Genomic DNA, 20,105 nt, shown 5'->3' on the forward strand with positions numbered 1-20,105 from the left:
TTCTTTTGCTGTTTTTCACACACTCAGAAGTGCAATGTGTTGCATACAAGAACAACTACGTACAGTGATCCCATCAGTAGCAAATCAACAGCAGATGACAAACATGAGAATCATTCTCAACAGGTGTACAGCTGAGTGAAACCACACATCAACTTGTAATTGTAATGCACAATGCTGTTGAATTGAAGTATTTGAAGTTCTTCCCTCACATATTTATGGATAGAACTTCGTGAACGTATCGAGTACTTGTCTCGGATGGAATAGCAAGTCAGGAAAAAGAATCAACTATGCAAAATTCTGCTTGAGAACGGTGTTGTTATGTAATATGAATAATATTGACAAAAAATAACCTAGTTGAAAACCATAGGAATAGAGCCATATCCGTGCTGAACTTTGTCTCAGTCAGCCAACTTTTCTCCCTTTGACGACAGGCTTGACCGCTATCTCATTTTCGTTTGGATAAAGTATAACTCATGCAACAAGCTGTGGCTTTACGTCGTAGTAAAGAATACACCAGAAGCAAGCTCTCCATGGTAAAAGAGAATGACTGGTCGATAGTAGAGACAGCAACTCTAGTGGCATCATCTTTGTTCCCGTTGAAGCCTTTTCTCAGAAGACGAGAATAGATAACTAAAGTTGGGCATAAATTAGTTCGTTCCATGTATCAGGAATACCAGGAAGGCACCAATGCAAGCAGTCGTTTATACCATCCGATGCTTTTATGCTGTAGCGTGATATGTGAGCCTCGTCCCTCAGTTCAGAAAGAGCTGTTATATCCAAAATCTTCACTTTTGTGCCCCTAACCGCACCCTCAGCAACAGGGTCACTTGATTCATCCTTAAAGACTCCGCTCCCCTTTGATAAAGGAGAGATGTTATCACAGCTACCCCCCGTGTTCCATTCTCCATTAGCAAAATGTCTAGGTGATATTGTTCGTAGAAAAACTTTCAGCTGTGGGTACAAAGGAATTTGCGAATCAAGCCATCTAACAATGCTATATAGTGTGTAATTTTTAGCACCTCCCATCGTGATCAGCCTTCTATCAGTTACTGGCTTCCCGTTTGCATACATCACCCACCGATTTGCCCTGAGCTTCCCCCTGTTCCAATGATGACCTGTATTGAGAACCACCACATCAAACTGAGGGAGAAATCGCCTCAGAAAAGCTGGTGGCCGATCCAAATGCATGGCAAATTCAGTAGCTGGGTCTGTGATATTGATTGGCTCTGTGTCACAAAGACTTGCGGACCAGTAAAATAAGATAGTGGTATTTGTATCAGGAAAATGATATGCCCATCCATCGGGACGAGTAGCTCCTTCTGGTATGGCAAGGCCATATTTCTCACCCACATCCTCAACTTCCGGCATCTCCTCACCGCCAGAGACCATGCACATAAGTGATTGGAATTGCTGTCTACCCAGTGAATCGCCTATGAATGCAAAAGTCTTGTCCTGCATTCTGAGATACAGACATTAGGGCACAAAGATCAAACAATAATTTTCATCTACACAGCTATACTTGGCAATACGACCTGAAAATGATTAGTTTTCTATCATATACTTTTCCAGGACTCTATGTTTGCTTCTGCTGTATTATCGACTTTCCTGTTTCCATTAGGTGGCACTCATAAAAAGATATGGGAAACTATAATCGTCAACTGGAGGATATCTCATTCAAAGGAGAACATGTATGTTCAGGCAGACAATTAATAATTCACGCCTTTAAGTTTAAAGGTGGATATTTATTTGAGTAAACAATGACATAGATGAGGCACTTGCAATTTGATCTCAATGCTAACAGCTTGAATGAACGTAGAGAAACCTTTTTGTATCAGTACGAGCAGCAAAGAATCTTGCAAAATGTGAAAGGATTCAAAATTGCTTAAAGGAGACACGTACTTTCTCAAAAATTGAGCACCTTGAAACTCAGGCATCTCACAATTGGTTGGCTGCCAACGATACCCTTCATATGAAAAATCAGTACGCTGGGTTAGTCTACATGCCCACATATCGGATAACCACTGCTTACATCCAGACCCAGAATATAATGGTCTTCGACTGTCTGCAACCCATCTTCCTTTAGCATAATTACAAGCTGCGCAGAAATATAAAAGATGTTATCACAGTATAGCTTGAACCGCTTGATATAGTAACTTATTCATGGATTCATTGGCAAAAGAGATGTGAAAGAAACAAAAAAGTAATTAAGTAAAAAAACATCCGCTAAGATAAATCAATTGCAATAGGAATAAATCAACAATTTAGATTGTAAACAATAGACTGACATGAAAAATGTTAAATTTCAAAAACAAGTTTGAATGTATGCCAAATCCAGGTAGTCTCAGTAAATTATGACTAAAATGATTAAATGTCTCAGAATTTGAGTAACGTTTCCACATATCAAACTCAAGGCAGTGGGGTTTTACCAATGATACTGCCACCTTTAGAGTGATATCAGATGCATTATATGAACAAGCAACCATACTACCTTAAAATTAATAACCGAGTTTCCTCCCATACCAATCGTCACCTATGGAGGATGCATGGATGCCCACTTTCTATTTCAAAACTTCAATGTTCATTAACATAGTCTCATAACAATGCTTCAGTTACTAGAGAATAAATATATCTTTGCCCCAAGGAACTCCAGACAAACTTTCAAATGAAATCAAAGTAACGCATTCATATTTCATGCAGTTTCATTAGAGAGAGAATTTCTCGAATTCAGCATGCTAGCCACAAAGATTATACAAATCATATCAAACAATAGATATCATCATTATGAACTTCCCAAGCCCTCATCAATTCTAGTCAGTAAATACTTTATTGCCTATGAAGTACAGTGCATTACACAACCTAGCATCCAGAGAACTTGTCCTCAAATAATGGCAAATTTTAGATAGTCATATATCCACCACCAATATTCATAATGGAAAATAGCGGCCTCTCGATTCAGAAAGCAGTACATATAAGGACTGAGAAGGTATAGATTTTGATGGGCAGTAGAGATTAATTAAATAGCACCACACCTTGCCTCTCTGAAGAAGAGGCTGAAACCCTGTTCTCATCTTGTCTTTCAGTAGAAAGCATGTTCATCCTGTCCATAGCACTGTCAGAATGCTTTACTGTCTCGTGAACATCTTTACCTTCTGCTAGATGAGAAATTGAATCTTCCTCCATTAGCTCTTCCTTGGGATTTAACAACATTGAAGAATCAGAAGGATCATCCACCAAAAGATCTGCAATTAAAACTGACTTCAAATGAGAGCCCCAAGACTATTACAAAATACTGAAACACTATAAACCATTATCATATTATGTTGAAAGCTTTCCCTAATTACACAGATCAAGGAAACCGGTACATCTTAAATTGAAGCTTGAAACATCAAACTCATTAAGGAACTATGGAGAAGTTGAAGTACAATATGGACTGAGCAAGGAAATAGGTAAAAGTACCTAGAACTCTCAGAAATTTAATGTAACAAATTTAAGATTCCCCCACCAACACAGTTTTGCTGAGTAGTTTTTTATTGCACAAAGACCGTCCCATGAGCACGAATATCTTTTAGAGGAGCTTGAGATGAACTGGAAAAATGCCCAGTGAGAAACCCAATGAAAACGAGCAATAATCTTCTCAACACATCTTTTTTCTAAAGTATATAGCCAATGTGACTATTCCCCCGAAGAAATATTTTCCAACTAGTAATTTGCCGGGGAAGGGGATACTGAACAACCAAATCATGCATGGAATGATGCAAACATTTCATGACACAATTATGCTACGACACAAAGGGGATCCAATTGATGATGCATACCAACTAGTAGAACGATCGCAGCAGCGAAAGCACAAGAGTTAACAATCAAGATTGTTACTATACCATAATGATAAACCTCCACACCATGTTTGGTTTCAAAGGTTGGCGACTCGGTAAGAGAACATCTCACCTCCTTAACGTCCTGCCTGAGTTAACAAGTCCCTCAATATATTATTCAAGACATTCTGGGAGCAGCTTATCCTCCTAGTTAACATATAAATCTTATTTATTCTATCTACTGTAGTTGAAACTTCCTTTGATCATATTTGAAAATTTATGTGCATAAATTGTTCTTAGAGATATGGCTTCTGAAACAGTCCAACACTAAAAAGAAATTATTAGTCATGTAGTTAACCTATGCCACAAGGTCTCAATTTAATTGTATATTAACAAGACAAAGCAAAATTGCTACCGGAAGATATTTTTTCTAATAGGAATTACTTTTTATTTTTCTGACAAAGCAAATAGTGTTTTATGTAATCATCTAGTATTGTCAAATGATACATTGTTTATTGGAAGAACCTTTGTATCATTATGAAAAGATTAGAAATTTTATTATATTTACCATGTATCATTTTCATTGTAACATCCCATCATTATTTTATAAGATGGTTGGTAAGTATGTCCACATAAGGAAGCAATGGGGATTATAAGAGTTTCTCCAGTCCTTCAATTTCTTGGATATTCAAAAAGATGATTTTGTAAGTTTTGGAATGAGCCATGAGATTCATTGTGAACCATTCAAACAGAAGTCCCTTCCTTAATTTGGATGTGTATTCTATACCCTGTGTATCTAGGAGATAGTCGTCAGCGCCCAAACGCATTTATCAAAATATGAGAAAAATAAAAGAAAAGGATTGGAACCACCATCAAAGAAAATAGGAAAAACATTTGAAGTGAAACACGCTTCTTTTCCCTCTGATTCATCAGAAAAGAAAACCTCTGGAGTATCTTTTCAAGTATTTTAGTTCTATGCTATATTTATCTAAAAGATTACCTAATTTTCATAGAAGAATTAAAAAAAATAAGTAGATGTAACATTTACTATTAGATACTATAGAAGTTCAAATTCCGTGATGAAAAGAAAATAAAGAAGTTCCAATCCTAGTTATCGGTCTTTCTTGGACTAATTTTTACACGAAACGGATCAAGTAGATACCTGTAACTCATGCACCATAAAGTTAGAAAAACTCTGTTTTTCTGTTGCTTCATCAAATATAGCATTTGACACCGAGACTTCGTTTCTTAGATGATAATCCCCTATCCTTTTACCAACTTGTGCTCTTATGTTAATCAGTTTCGATACCAATCCCACAGCCTCATATTATACCAATCACAATAACATGGATTAGTTTGTATACCTTCAGCGATGATGAGAATCTACTACACGTAACAAAAGGTAAAACACCTAGATAAAATTAACTACCTGGGTTCTGCATTATGAACTGCTCTTGTGCAGATAATAGACTGATAACGAGTGGGTTGTTCTCCCAAGACCAAAAAAATATGGTGGTGAAAACAAGAGCAGCCACAGTAAAAGAAGACTGCCGTCCCCAAAGTCTACTAGATTGACCACCCTTCATCTCTTTATGTAAACTCTTGAGGACCTAAGACTCAGAGCCAGATCCCAGCCTTATAGGCAGCTTTCTGTCAGGAACTTCGTCATGCGAAGTGTCACCAGGTGCTCACAAGAATGTTCATGCAATGATTGTTGGCGTCTCTTATATCTGGGAAGCTGAATAGTGAAAAAGCGCAAAATATATCAATATGATTTCAAGCAAAATACTTCAGGATGCAAGAAGATTTTTGGGGACTTGTGCGATTAACAGACATGCTACCAATAGCAAAAATTTACAAATTTCAGAGGATGCAGATAATAATGGAGCAAAAACATAAGACAATCTTAGAATTTCGTGATGCAATCAGCACAAGAAAGTCTTCAAACATGTGATCCCATCTAATTATTGCAAGTGTTTTAAACAAATATCCCTTATTAAAAAATCAGAACAACTCACGGTTTTGCATTTGCAAAAAAACTCATGTATAACAAAGATCAAAAGTACTCCAACCAATAAAAATTCAAGAACCCAACCGTCAACCCGGATAGAAAATATACCAAGCATAAGTAGATGTGAACTCATTTGTAACGTCAAAATCATGGCATCAGCACTGTCAAATGAAGTTCTGGTCAAACCAAACCAAGCTCTTTCTTCTCTTTTTTTCAACCCAAAAGTAGCATAGAATTCTTGCAACACTAAGAAAATCTCATCTTCTTATTTTGAGATGTTATTAGCTACTATAGCAACTTATCATCTATATTTCTTCTCCACAAACAACATTATCATTTTATCACAAATAGGAAAAATACCCAGAAGCCAATGTGACAAATAATCAACATTAAAAACCTATAGACATTGTAAGCAATAACGGTTGAAATTCATATAAAAACAGAAACCGCAGAACAAATAATAAAACCCCATTACGAGCTCAAACCTCCGAATACATCAAAGGAGAAAGCCGCATCAAGCACTAAATGTCAAGGAATGCAGCAGCCGGTAATCGTGAATATTTACAAAAGTGCAAGTACGAACATATATATTAACCTGGGTTTTCCCAATGCTGGTAGATCTGTCAAAATCGTCGAGAATTCTTCCTGGGGTCTCACGGAGAGTTAATAGATCCAAATGAGCAAATATACATGCACATGGGTCGATGAAATTTGGGTCCGGTAGCGCGACGGGTCGGGCCAAGTTCGAATTCGGAGTTCGTGATTAGGTGTGGAAGCGTCCGCGGTAAGACGCAGCGCAGATATTTACGAATTACGGCTGTGATGAGCGATGAGAATTTGGGTGGCGGCGGCAGACTGCCTCGTAAATGTGGATTGTTATGAACGGTAAATTACCAGGGGCTGTAATATTGATTATTGCTTTAAAAATTACAAATATATATTTAATTATTATTAATTTTAAAATATTTATAATATTTTAAATAATCAAAAAATATTTATAACTATGTCGAACTTGAAATGAGCTCATGAATTTAATTATAAAATTAAAAAGTACAACTTAAATTATTATGCTTCAATTATATAATTTTCCATTTAATCAACGATGTCATAAACTACTGGTTAAATTTGAAACTTCATTATTAAGTTAAAACCATAGGTTTAAGTACTACCAGACGAGTAGATATTTATATCATTTTATGAGTTTGATTTCGAGACCCACCAAATATGTGTTTATTATAATTTAATTTATTAAGATATAATATAATAATTGATAAAAAAAATATATGCCTTTTTGCAAAGTCTAATTATAATATTATGTATTGAAAACTTATAAGTACTATAAAGATTCAGTACACAAATTCTTGATGAAAGATGTGGAAATCTTATAAGTTGGGGGGGGGGGGAACTAAACTTTTAAATTGTCAATAAATTTTTAATTTGGATCATATTAATTAAAAAATTATTTCACCAACACAATTTTATTAAAAAAGAGAAAATTAATAATTCATTGTCAAAAGAACCAAAGTATGATGTGATATGTAGTTATCTCTCGATATTGATATTGTTGAGTAATACACTATTTGTTTGATTAGAACTTTATAATTTTATTTTACAAGACGATTCACTTGAAAAATTACAGCTATCTTTTCTGAAATTTGATATAATTATAAATATTTATTTATTATTTAAATGAGAAATACTCCCCCCCTCCCAATTTTTAGGTTTTGTTTATGCCGTATCATATAGAAAAATTGAAAATTGGATATATAATATTGTAAAAATATGTAATAATTAGATATTTCAAATATTCTCGGAGGACTTTAGAGATGAAATTATTTGGAAGAAGAAAATATTAAAGTTCTTTCTGCAAATAACTTCAAACGAGGGGAACTTTTGCAAATTCACCAAAATAAAGGGGAACTTTTGCTATAATGTGACACTTGTGCCAAACTCATTTCTCCTTCACGTGAACCAGAAAAAAATCCTGTTATATGACAGATTTAATTTTTTATTATAAATCTTACAATAAAATTTTAATATATATATACACTACATATATAAAATTATGAGTAAAATGCACATTGCCTCCCTGAATTATTCGTCATGTAATATTCATCCCATAAACTAATAAATATAACATTTATCCCGTTAGTTTAGTAGGTAATTATTACATAACGAATAGTTCAGGGGGCAAAGTGTATTTTTCTATAAAATTATTGTAATTTTATTTGAACAATATTTTATTCACATAATGTGTGTATATATTAAATACAATAAAATCACTGAACAGATAATTCAATTCTAAATAATAATCAACATTTTTAAAACAACAACAACAATAATAATAATAATAATAACACTCACCTAATTCTATTTTTATTGCTATTGGGATTTTTTTTTTAAATAATCTTTTTCTCTTTGGAAAGGAGACGTCCATTTCTAGAACCTAATAAGCGGTGTGGATCGCACGTTCCTCTGCCTATAGTTAATTTACTATCCTATTTTTTTTTTTATCTATACTATTGAAATAATTTTAATAAAATAAATTACAAAATTGAATATAGATTGGGGTCGTAGCTTTGAGTCGTGCCACCAAAATTTTGGGTACTTGTCTTCCCGTTACGTGAGGTATTGAGCGTTCTGTATTCATATAAGTCACACAATTTTATCCTAAAAAGGTGAGTAGATAGAGAGAAGAGTCATTAGGACTTAAAGTCGATGAAGCTTATAGTCTGCAGCTGACATATGACACTTGTCTACATCATCACCTCTCTAGAGTCTAGACGAGAGCATTGAAATAGGTTGTCTATAGTAATATAAAAAGAAAAGTCCATCCATACTCACAAATGGCGGTTAATGACACCACATCACCAATTTTTTGTGGAGTCAAAACGTCCTTCATGATAAAATAACTAACTTATTCAACTTTTCAAAATTTACATTAATTGATAAATTATTATTTTTCTTCTTTCTTTCTTTTTATTAATGTAATGTATTGATTTATATATTTTACTCTGATTTATAATATATATTAAAATTTAAAAAATTATTTACTGTATGCATGTAGAAACGACATGCTACAACAATTGGTGTTATAGTATGTCCACATATGACACCAAATTAATGCGACTAAAAAGTATTATCCGCTCTAACATTCGCTTCAAAAAAAAATAAAAGTGACATCCACTTTTTAACTAGGAAAATGAAAATAAAACACACACACAACATACACTAAGCTGCATGAAGTTGGCGAGGAAAGTGGGCGGCACGTTTGATGAGGACTACCACCAACACTAGTAACATGCTCAACGGAGCCGCGTAACGATATCGGCCCCGTCAATAACGGATCATGTGCACCTACTTTGACTTTGTGGACTTCATCTAAATTAATATATAAAAAAAAAAAAACTTCGATTTTTATTCACAATGAGCAATTATTTACACCGCAACATCAATTTTTCAACCCCATTTTCATTACTTTATCCCTTCTTATCTCTTTACCATCTCCTTGCAGGGAGAGAGTGAGAGAGAAAAATGAACAAATAAATTGTCATGCCGTAGAAGAGGTCCACACACACAGCATTTCAATTAAGGAAAAACGTAGACATTTGAAGAAAAAAAGACTTTTTTATCTAAAAGCTGAAAAAAAATTACCTTTATTTGCGTGGTTTTACAATTTTAGCCGTTTTCCCACATACTATCAAACAGAATTTTAGCATGGCGTGTCTTGCAGGTATATTGCTGGTTCAACAGACCATCCTATATAAGACAACCCACGATTTATGTTAGGAAACTTTCATTTATAAGTTTATTATGTTGCAACTCTACTTCCATTCATTTCATATAATTTTTTTTGTAAGAACGATTATTTTATAGAAATTATTTTGTTACCGATTGTTTATTTATATGTATTGAATTTTCTGATCAATGTAGAAAATACGAATACTTCTTGCATTACATCCAATAAAGTTATATGTGCGCAAATTGCGTGCCACCTTTGCTAGTAAATTAATAAATACTTCACTGATACATGCATTAAATTATCAAATAATAGAGATAATTACATTAAGACCCCTAATTTATAATTTGTTTATATAAAGCATCCTCGTCTTCTATATAATTACAGAAACCACCCATAATAGTAAAAAAAATATAGATAATATATGTAATGATATTGATACCTCTGGGATAATTTTTCAAATAGTAGGGTGGTTTATATATAATTATCCAAAAGATATAGGTCGTTTTATAAATAGAGTAGGGGTATTCACAATTCGGTCGGACCGGCTAAACCGACCGAACCAAAAATTTAGTTTTTTGATCGATTTTTTTTCCACCGTTCAGTGACCGAACCAAAAACCAATTTATATATATATATATATATATATATTAATTTTATAATTATATAAAAATATATTATATATTTTACTTTTTGTCCACTCTCTCTTCTTCTAACTTGTTTCTTAATCTTCAATTCTTCATTATTCAAATATTTTAAATATGGTATTTTACTATTTTAGTTTATATCAAATAACAAGCTTAATCAATAATTTAGTACATTCTGATAATTTTTTTATAAATAAATATTTAATATAATCATATGAATTTTATCATTACAAATTTACAATTTCAATCAATTACAACAAAATACATTTATTTATTCACTATATATTAGAGTTATTAATCAACATCTCATATTTTAGTTTTAGATGATATTAAAAATTAAAATATATTATTTTAGTTTATATTATCTAAAAATAAGCTTAATAATAATCACCAATTTAGTACAAATGGATTGTTATTGTGTTCTTTTGATTCAAAATTTTGAATTGTATTCGTAAATATTTTATTCATTATACATTTTATATTTTAAATTTTGATATTTTTGTACAAAATTTAAAAAATACTAAAATAATTTATATATATAGATATATTTCAAAAAATCAATTTTTTCAATTAAAAAATCGAACCGAATCGAACAATTGAGTTTGTAAAAATAACTGGATTTTCGATTAACCAAAAATTCAATTCGATTCGGTTAATCGAATTGAACACCCCTAAAATAAAGCATAGATCAGGAGTGTAAATGTAATTATGCTCGAATAATGTAATAACACGAGATTTTCATTTATTTTAAGGCATGTATTCACATTAGCTGTAGACGAAAAATTTGAGTATTCCATAAACCTCAATAACGAGTTGCCTCAAAATTTTAAAGTTCATATAAGGTCAAAACAGACAATACATTATGCAATAAAACACCGATAGGCGATAGCACCGCATTTAAAAAAAATCAAAGTATTAATGCAACTTTAATTATTTTGTAATTTTCTTTACTCTCAAGATATAACGACGCCCCAACTTCATAGAAATAATGATTTTTTCTTTTTAATGTAGTGGTAAAGATGGATTTTTCAGTGGTTTTATTTAGAAATTGAGGGTAAGTAGACTGAATAAATTCATCAAATTAGGTGCAATTTCTTATTCAAAAATTCAATTTTTTCCCACCAAACTCAAACTATCAAAATTCAATTATCCTACCAAACTTTTGTTGATTGATTTGATGTAAAATTAAAATTTGGGAAAAGTATTATTTTAGTCCGCTAAGTATGTCTAATTTTAATTTTAGTCTGGTAACTATGTCCATTTTTGTTTAGGTCCAGTAACTTACGAAATTGCTTACTTTTAGTTATCTGGTAGATTTTCGGACAATTTTACCCCTATGCAACTTTTGAAAGGCAGTTTTAGTCCATATACACTCATATGGGTAAAATTATTCGAAAATCTGTCAGAGGACTAAAAGTAAGCAATTTCATAAGTTATTAAACCTAAACGAAAATAGACATAGTTATCGGACTAAAATTAAAATTAGGCATACATAGCGGACTAAAATAATACTTTTCCCTTAAAATTTAAAAAAAATATCTTTCAAACTTATCATGAAAAAAGTAACACAAAATTTAATGGATAAGATCCAGATCAGACCCAATTATTTTATTTGTAACTTGACCCATTAAAAATACTATATGGATAGGGTTCGAGTAAAATACAAGATAACTATACTAGCTTCTTATAAGATTTAGTCTAATTATACGCAGATTCTTGATGATTTAGAATTATATTTAATATCCATAATATTTATTTTCGTCTAATAAATAGATTCTCAAATTAATTGAAATTCACCGAACTTACTCATATTACCACAAAAAAATTAAATAAAATTCTATATTTAACACCCACTCATTAAACTATCTAGTCACAATGATCTAATTAAAAATAAGGGCGAATTACCACGGGCTCCTCTAATATTGCTACAATTACAAAATACTCCCTAAAATTAATGACCGTCTAATAAATTTTTTTTATAATAATTTATTATAAGAGGTATTAATTAGATGTTCGTAAATTTTAAAATATATTTATAATTTTTAAAATAATAAGAAAGTATTTAATTAAAATAAACAATTACAAAATACTCTCTAAAATTAATAACCGCCTAATAATTTTTTTTATAATAATTTATTATAAGAGGTATTAATTAGACGTTCGTAAATTTTAAAATATATTTATAATTTTTAAAATAATAAGAAAGTATTTAATTACAATAAACTTTAAGAGTTTTCGTTACAATTTACCTTTAATTTACTAATCAAGAAAAGCTTTGTAATAGAACTCCTAGTCGGTGGTGGTTATTTTATTTGTATTTAGTAATTAAGGACAAAAAGGCGCGTCAATGGATCCCATCCTACGGTTGATATTTTTTTGGCTTCTCCTGCACCGACGCGCATGTCAGTCCACCTCCCAATTCACAAAATTACAGAAATGCCCCTCCCCCATTACCCCATTCCCCCATCATTTTCCTTCCTCAAGCTTTGGATGGACTTTTGTTGGGATAATTGCACTTAACCCTCGAAATTTGATGTTATTACATGTAAATTTTTTATTATTTGAAAAATTTTATTTAGCACCTCTAATATTTTTTTTGTCTAATAAATTAGTTTTCTTGTTAATCAAAATTCATCGAATTTATTAATATTAACAAAAAAATTAAAAAAATCTATATTTACCCCCAATTGACTTATTACTAACTTATGCTGGTCAAGTAATTTTTTTTTATGATCAAATTACCCCCATACGCCTTCAAGCATTAATGCATATGATGAGGTATATTTTCACCATTATAAAAATAGTTTTGTCCCAAAAAATTGTTTGGTCTACAACAAATCAGTACTAAGTTTATCGAGGGTATATATCAATTTTCATTCAGTTTTCTATTAATATCAGCAAATTAAGTGAATTTTGACTAACGAAATAACTAATTTGTTAGACGAAAATAAATTTCAGGGGTGCTAGATATAATCTCCCGAACTATAAAGAATCTATATGTAATTACATCAAACCTTAGAGAAAGAAAATATAATTATCATTTTTTGTTGCGGGTAGGTTTGGTAGTTGGTTGACCCTACTTTTGGACCCATTTTCGATTTATGGAAATATTCTAAAAAATGTGAAAATGGTATTTTTGGGAATATGTGAAAAAGAAATCCCATACAAACAAGATAAACTAATATCAGCATTTCTAAAGTAAGTGTAACTACAAAAATACTTTATAATTTTTTATGAAATTATAAGTAAATCTCCTAACGGGGTGTCAATAAAATTTAATCCAGAAAGTGTAATGGATGTTTGTGTATTTAGATCTAATCTCAGGGGTATCAATAAAATTGACCATTATACTTATGATTTATAAAATGTTTGAGATGTTATAAACTAATGATTTGTCCCCCTGTGTTAATGAAAAAATTAAAAAAAACCCCTGTGAAAGAACAAAATATAACTTACCCCCGTGATTTTAAAAATGATAATTTTTAGTATCACAGGGGGGTAAATTGCACTTTATTTTTTTTATAGGGTTTTTTTTATACTTTTTCATTAATACTGGGGGTAAATTGTATTGAATCCGATAATAAGATTATAAAATCAAAAAAATAAGATATTATAAGCGTATACAATGCTTTAATAAAAGAAACGAACTTTCAATTTACTATATAAAATTTTAACAAATTTGATCATGTTAGTTACAAAAATATCATATTAACCCCATACTTCTAACTTATTCAAAAACTTTAAGGGTGCATTTGGATTTAAAGAAAGAATTTGGAAAAATAATTTCAAATAACCCAATTTGAAATGAATTAGAAATTAATTAATATTCAATAAAACATAGTTCAAAATTAAAATGGAAGGATTTGAAATTATTTAAATTTTAAACTATGGAAACAAATTCAAGAAATTTATTATTAGAGATTTAAAATCCATAATTTGAAATCTTTCAATTCAAATGCAACAAAAAATTTATTTAAACAATGGGGTAAATTGCATTTACACCCCATGAGGTTACGTCTAAATAGACGAATACCTCCTGCCTTTTATAGAATTATAATTATACCCTTTTAAATTATAGTTATAATAACGAGTACACACCCTGCAGTATGATAAAAATTTACACAAATGCCCCCTAAGATACTTACACTAATACCCCTAAAGAAGTATCCTAAGCAATATTCATATGTTGGTTTCAACTACATCTTGTTTTCTCACAAGTCTGGTCTGCATTAAATACCACACAACATTACTAGAAATGTGTCACATTATCTCATTTCTCTCATTTTTCTTATTTGTCTAAGTGTCCTATCTTACTTTGTAATTCCTTAATCATATTATCCTTTAACATAATAATAGTAATAATAATTTACTTGCATTTTGTCATGAAAATTTATATAATTTTTTTTAATGATGAAGTCAGTAGTTTCATTCAAACTTTAATGAAATGAAATTAGTTATAGACGGAAAATTTATAAAAGGACGTACGTATAATTTGAAACTTTTTGAAAAAGAAAATGTAATTTGCAATTTAGAAGGGTGTAAGTGTAATTATCCTTTCTTCCTGTGATAAGTTGATAACTCACCGAGGGTTTTTTATTTAACTAATAATTTACTAATTACAATTAATTAATAATGCTAAAAAAAGTAGTCGGTGTCTGTTCTCTCCCTCACACACACACACACTAACTGGGGAGGCAGAATTTCACGGCATTCTTGTGGTATTCCTCTTGTTCCCCCTCCCATTTATTTTTTATTTATTTCTGATAAAAATCCAAAACTAAAATTCATCTGTTGTAACAGTACTGATCTACACACGCATAATTTTCGAAAAAAAGCAAAGGAAAACAGTACTCTGATCCCATCTCACCCTCTCCAATCATTAAATACACAACGCCAGTCATGAATCAAGAGAGCATGTATTAAAACCCACAAAAGTTGAAGCCTCTTTCGCTCTATCACGCCCCTATATATATATATATATATATACACACATAGTATCTGCTGCCCACTGCGAAGGCTTCAATATCGAGAGCAAGCCCATCAATCCTTGCACCGACACTGTAGTGTTTTGCTCTCAAAGATGAGCCCATGAGCGGAGCTGACGCACTCTGTGTCCCGGATCTGTATTGATTGAGAAAATAGACAGGTACGTGAAAAAACCAGCTGTCCAGCTGATGATTTTGTGTTTCGCCAATGCGGGTCGAGAAATGTCGGATGTTCCTGTTGTTTTGTTTTGGATCAGATCTTGTTCTTTGCTTTGTGTTTCTGTGCTTGGTTCTTGATTGATGATGATTTATTTGATCTGGGCTGCTGATGTTTGTTTCTGTTCTAGTAAGATTTGTGTGGTTGTTTATAAATTCAAGAATGGCATGAGTTTGCTCGTGGGATTCTTTTAGATAGGTGTAGATTACAAGCAAATGTAGTGTGATTACCAGCAGGTTAATTGATCTTTTGGGTATATTTTTTCGGTAAGGTATGCGTATCTTGGTCTGATCTAGTGATTTATCTGGGCTTCTTTGCTTTCCGAATCTTTCAATGTATCGACTTTGTTGCCATTAATGCTGCTGGTTATTACTCTTATATGTAATGTTTGGCTTTAAGGAATTAACTCATATGCTGCTGAGTCCTACTATTTGATTTCATATGCATGTTCTTTGTCTTTGCTCCTATCTTGTTCCATACCTCTAGCCTTGAAGTTTGTCTTTTATTCTGATTAAATGGATTTCTTGGTTTCAATCTTATTGTTTGCTTATGTTACAGGTGCAGTAAGAAAAAGTCTCAGCAGCTGATTGAAGTTTACAAGTCGAATCATGGCTTTAGGGAAGTACTCTAGAGTTGATGGTAGGAAATCATCGTCCAGCTATTGTTCGACGGTCACCGTAGTGGTTTTTGTGGCCCTTTGTCTAGTTGGGGTTTGGATGATGACATCGTCATCTGTAGTCCCTGTTCAGAATTCGGATGTTTCGCAGGAGAACAAAAATGAGGTGAAAACCCCTGTGACCGAGAGCAATGCTGAGAATAACAATGATGCTAGAAATGATGAGAATAGCAAACCTGTGGTCGAAGATAATGGTCCGCGTGATGAGGGACAACAGAAGCAGTTTGAGGACAGCCAGGGTGATTTGCCTGAAGATGCCACGAAGGTGGACAACAATGTGAGTACAAATCAGGTTGAGAAAAATGATAACCCTGAACGGACGGAAAACAACAATGCGGATAAGCTGGAGGAGAAGCCTGGGGATGAAAAGAAAGATGATGTATTGGAAAAGAAGGAAGATGGACCAAAAGATGAGTCCGAAAATGCAACGAAAAATAAAGTTGATGGGGAACCTCAGGTGGAAAATAAGGAATCTGAATCTGGGGAGACCAAAGCAAATAATCCTGATGACAACGAGAAAAAATCTGAAGAGAATTCAGTCAAAACTGATGGAGAGAAAGGAGAGGCTCAGGTAGTGGAGAAGGAGGAGAACAAGAAAGATGAAAAAACAGATCAAGGCCCCATTGAGAAAAAGGACAATCCCCCTGAAGTTTTTCCTTCTGGTGCTCAATCAGAGCTTTTGAATGAATCTACAACCCAAAATGGGTCATTTTCAACTCAGGCAACAGAGTCAAAAAATGCGAAAGAAGTCCAAGGCGCATCTCAACCACAGAATCAAAATACCTACAGTTGGAAGCTTTGCAACACCACTGCTGGGCCAGATTACATTCCTTGCCTTGATAACTTGGAAGCAATAATGAAACTTCGAACAACTAAGCACTATGAACACAGGGAGAGGCACTGTCCAGACAATCCACCTACCTGCCTTGTTCCCATGCCTGAAGGATATCGACGCACAATAGAGTGGCCTGCAAGCCGAGAAAAGGTATAATACTTTAAACAATAGTGTCCTTTTAACTTCACATTTTGATTTACTTCTTTCTTAATAGACTTCTGTTCTGTTGCACCAGATTTGGTATCGTAATGTTCCACACAGCAAGCTTGCAGAAGTTAAAGGACACCAAAATTGGGTTAAAGTTAGTGGTGACTACCTTACTTTCCCTGGTGGTGGCACCCAGTTTAAGCATGGTGCTCTTCACTACATTGATTTCATACAACAGGTAAGATATTGCTGTGCATCGTAATCCTTCCCTTACTTCACTTGATGTTTCTGTGTGATTTGATTTGATAAGTATTTTTAGTTTTTCATTTTCTTTATCCTGTTTGTGTCGCCAGTTTAATAAAATCACCTGGTTCTTTTTGTGAATGCTAGTGTGGTTCTTTGTTCATGAAGAGAATAGAATGGCACTGCATTCATGTCACTTTTTGTATTAATATAAACCTCATAAAAATGGTTAAAGTGTACCAAGAATACAATAGGTATAGTTGCCATTTCTTCTCTTTGCTTGAAGTTGTCCCCCAAATGTTTTAACTGCCATGACACATGAGTCTCTAACTTTTCAGAATTTAACTAGTGTTGAACCTTATTCCTATGTAGTCTGTGCCTGAAGTTGCCTGGGGGAAACGTTCCCGAGTTGTTTTGGATGTGGGCTGTGGGGTTGCTAGCTTTGGGGGCTTTCTCTTTGATAGGGATGTGCTCACCATGTCATTGGCCCCAAAAGATGAACATGAGGCTCAGGTTCAATTTGCACTTGAAAGAGGAATCCCGGCAATATCTGCTGTTATGGGTACAAAGAGACTTCCATATCCTGGCAGAGTTTTTGATGTTGTCCACTGTGCGCGTTGTAGGGTGCCCTGGCATATTGAAGGTACTTCAGTTCCACCTACGTCAGTCTAGTTACCTTTTGAGAAGCATTCCTTATCTCTAATGATAGAGTTCTGTTACTGAACTGTTCCTTTCGCTTTTTTTAATATAATATGGAACAATTTAACAACAATTTGACTAAATTGGTTTCGGTATCATAATTTTACAAATTTAGGTGGTAAACTTCTCTTGGAGCTGAACCGTTTACTACGACCTGGTGGTTTCTTTGTTTGGTCCGCAACTCCAATTTATCAAAAACTTCCGGAAGATGTTGAGATTTGGGAAGGTATATCTTACAATTAGCTTTCATGTGAAACTAATGTGTCTCTTTGACTCTTAACAAGTTATATGCTCTGCTTGTAACAGCCATGAAAAAGTTGACTCAAGCAATGTGCTGGGAAGTTATTTCAATAACCAAGGACAGAGTAAATGGAGTAGGAATTGCTGTGTATCGCAAAACTACTTCAAACGAATGCTATGAGCAAAGGCCAACGAACGATCCTCCACTATGCAAAGACTCTGATGATCCGAATGCTGCCTGGTATGTTTTCTTTACTATTTGACCAATTATTTAATTATGATCAGAATGTCTTAAGCTATGCTGCTGGAAGCAGAAATTAGCGGCATAAACTAGAATTTAATTTGTCGCCAGCCAATTTGACTTTAAGTTTATATTGATATCATCAGGAATGTGCCTTTACAATCATGCATGCACAAAGTGCCTGTTGCTCCATCAGAACGCGGGTCTCAATGGCCGGAACAATGGCCTGACAGGGTGGGGAAACCGCCTTACTGGTTGACTAGCTCTGAGGTCGGAGTTTACGGCAAACCGGCTCCAGAAGATTTTGTGGCAGACTATGAACACTGGAAACGTGTAGTAAGCAACTCTTATCTAAATGGACTCGGAATCAATTGGTCTACTGTGAGGAACGTCATGGACATGCGAGCTGTCTATGGAGGGTAAGCCACCAAAACAAAGTACTTGCATGCACTTGAGCAAAAAACCATCCTTCTTTCTAATGCATTTCTTCAAGTGAATACTTCCATCCACTGAGTTTGCAATTAACTTTACCTCGTGAAACAACTGCCATATATGGGAGAATTTTACTTTGCCGTTTTCTTTAGCTTTTCAAACATATTTTAATCATTAATTCTTCTGAATCTTTCTTGATGATCATTTTGTGTTTGTTTATGATTTATTATTGTTTTATTTACAATTCCGCTTGTGCTAATTGCCGACTCCACTTTGCAGATTGGCTGCTGCTCTGAGAGAATTGAATGTGTGGGTTATGAACATCGTTTCCATAGATGCTCCTGACACACTACCCATCATTTACGAGCGAGGTCTATTTGGAATTTATCACGACTGGTGTGAATCATTCAGCACCTACCCAAGATCTTATGATCTCCTCCATGCCGACCATCTTTTCTCCAAGATCAAGAAGAAGTGCGTATGAATACATACCTCTCAGTTGACATGTATTTCTAACATTTCCATGCTCCTATTCTGAGTCTTCTGGACATTGGGTTTTTGACAGGTGTAATTTCATGGCCTTGGTTGCGGAGGTTGATCGAATTTTGAGACCTGAAGGAAAGATCATTGTCCGCGACAAAGTTGAGATCATTAGTGAACTCGAGAACATATTCAAATCCATGCAATGGGAAGTCCGCATGACCTACTCTAAGGACAAGGAAGGATTGCTATATGTCCAGAAAACTATGTGGCGACCTACAGAGCAAGAGAAGATCACATATGCCATTGCTTAAAGACGCATTGCAGGACACAAAGGTTGAATGATTCTCGAGGCTTGCTTTCCTGCCACGGAGATTAGTAGGTATTTTTTGGTTATTAATGCTAATTTAGAAGTGCAGTAACCGTATTTTCTCTGCAGGCTATCATGTATCATCTCTTAGCCAAATTAGCGTTTTTAGTTATATTTTCTTGTCTAGAGGTTTTGCCGAAGTTCTTTCATTGTAATGATGTACTATTAGTGGCCGTGAAGAGCGACAATGACCGGTCCTCCCCCAACCTAATGTAGAGCCCATCGGTCTGTTTCACTGCAGAAATCGAAACTGCTGAATTCATTGCCTGATTCAAATGCTATTCTTGGAGATCTGATGTGTGAAGTGTTTCTTTATTCTGGGTGATTCTGT

General features: G+C 33.6%; 2 protein-coding genes across 3 annotated transcripts; one reads left to right on the top strand and one right to left on the bottom strand.

Annotated features, from left to right (window-relative positions):
• Window positions 1-153: 153 nt before the first annotated feature.
• On the bottom strand, window positions 154-6,706 carry TBL14 (TRICHOME BIREFRINGENCE-LIKE 14). Of its 2 annotated transcripts, none has more exons than XM_011101414.3 (5): window positions 6,419-6,706; window positions 5,242-5,550; window positions 3,030-3,239; window positions 1,900-2,095; window positions 154-1,459 (listed from the first exon to the last, which is right to left on the bottom strand). In XM_011101414.3, exons 2-5 carry the CDS (start codon window positions 5,396-5,398, stop codon window positions 631-633), a joined length of 1,392 nt encoding a protein of 463 aa, XP_011099716.1. In that variant the 5' UTR covers window positions 5,399-5,550; window positions 6,419-6,706; the 3' UTR covers window positions 154-630. The 2 variants fall into 2 exon arrangements, with proteins under 2 accessions (XP_011099716.1, XP_011099717.1); XM_011101415.3 differs by having other exon boundaries at window positions 6,309-6,706.
• An 8,193-nt stretch (window positions 6,707-14,899) lies between these two features.
• LOC105178062 (S-adenosyl-L-methionine-dependent methyltransferases superfamily protein) lies at window positions 14,900-20,063 on the top strand. The gene is made up of 9 exons (XM_011101413.3): window positions 14,900-15,355; window positions 15,970-17,072; window positions 17,158-17,307; window positions 17,685-17,955; window positions 18,127-18,237; window positions 18,318-18,492; window positions 18,639-18,911; window positions 19,204-19,398; window positions 19,490-20,063. Exons 2-9 carry the CDS (start codon window positions 16,020-16,022, stop codon window positions 19,716-19,718), a joined length of 2,457 nt encoding a protein of 818 aa, XP_011099715.1. The 5' UTR covers window positions 14,900-15,355; window positions 15,970-16,019; the 3' UTR covers window positions 19,719-20,063.
• The last annotated feature ends 42 nt before the right edge of the window (window positions 20,064-20,105 follow it).

Source organism: Sesamum indicum, linkage group LG9, assembly GCF_026168435.1.
Source record: "Sesamum indicum cultivar Baizhima isolate 11 linkage group LG9, ASM2616843v1, whole genome shotgun sequence".
NCBI classification, from domain to species: Eukaryota; Viridiplantae; Streptophyta; class Magnoliopsida; order Lamiales; family Pedaliaceae; genus Sesamum; species Sesamum indicum.

Excerpts from the sequence above, each read along its gene's own strand:
- TBL14 (XM_011101414.3), bottom strand. The coding sequence starts at position 5,398 with ATGAAGGGTGGTCAATCTAGTAGACTTTGGGGACGGCAGTCTTCTTTT. Across the intron at positions 3,240-5,241 it reads GTTCATAATGCAGAACCCAG|ATCTTTTGGTGGATGATCCT; the intron begins GTAGTTAATTTT and ends TTTTAATTGCAG. Across the intron at positions 1,460-1,899 it reads GGTGCTCAATTTTTGAGAAA|AATGCAGGACAAGACTTTTG; the intron begins GTACGTGTCTCC and ends TCTGTATCTCAG.
- LOC105178062 (XM_011101413.3), top strand. The coding sequence starts at position 16,020 with ATGGCTTTAGGGAAGTACTCTAGAGTTGATGGTAGGAAATCATCGTCC. Across the intron at positions 17,308-17,684 it reads ACATTGATTTCATACAACAG|TCTGTGCCTGAAGTTGCCTG; the intron begins GTAAGATATTGC and ends ATTCCTATGTAG. Across the intron at positions 19,399-19,489 it reads TTCTCCAAGATCAAGAAGAA|GTGTAATTTCATGGCCTTGG; the intron begins GTGCGTATGAAT and ends GGTTTTTGACAG.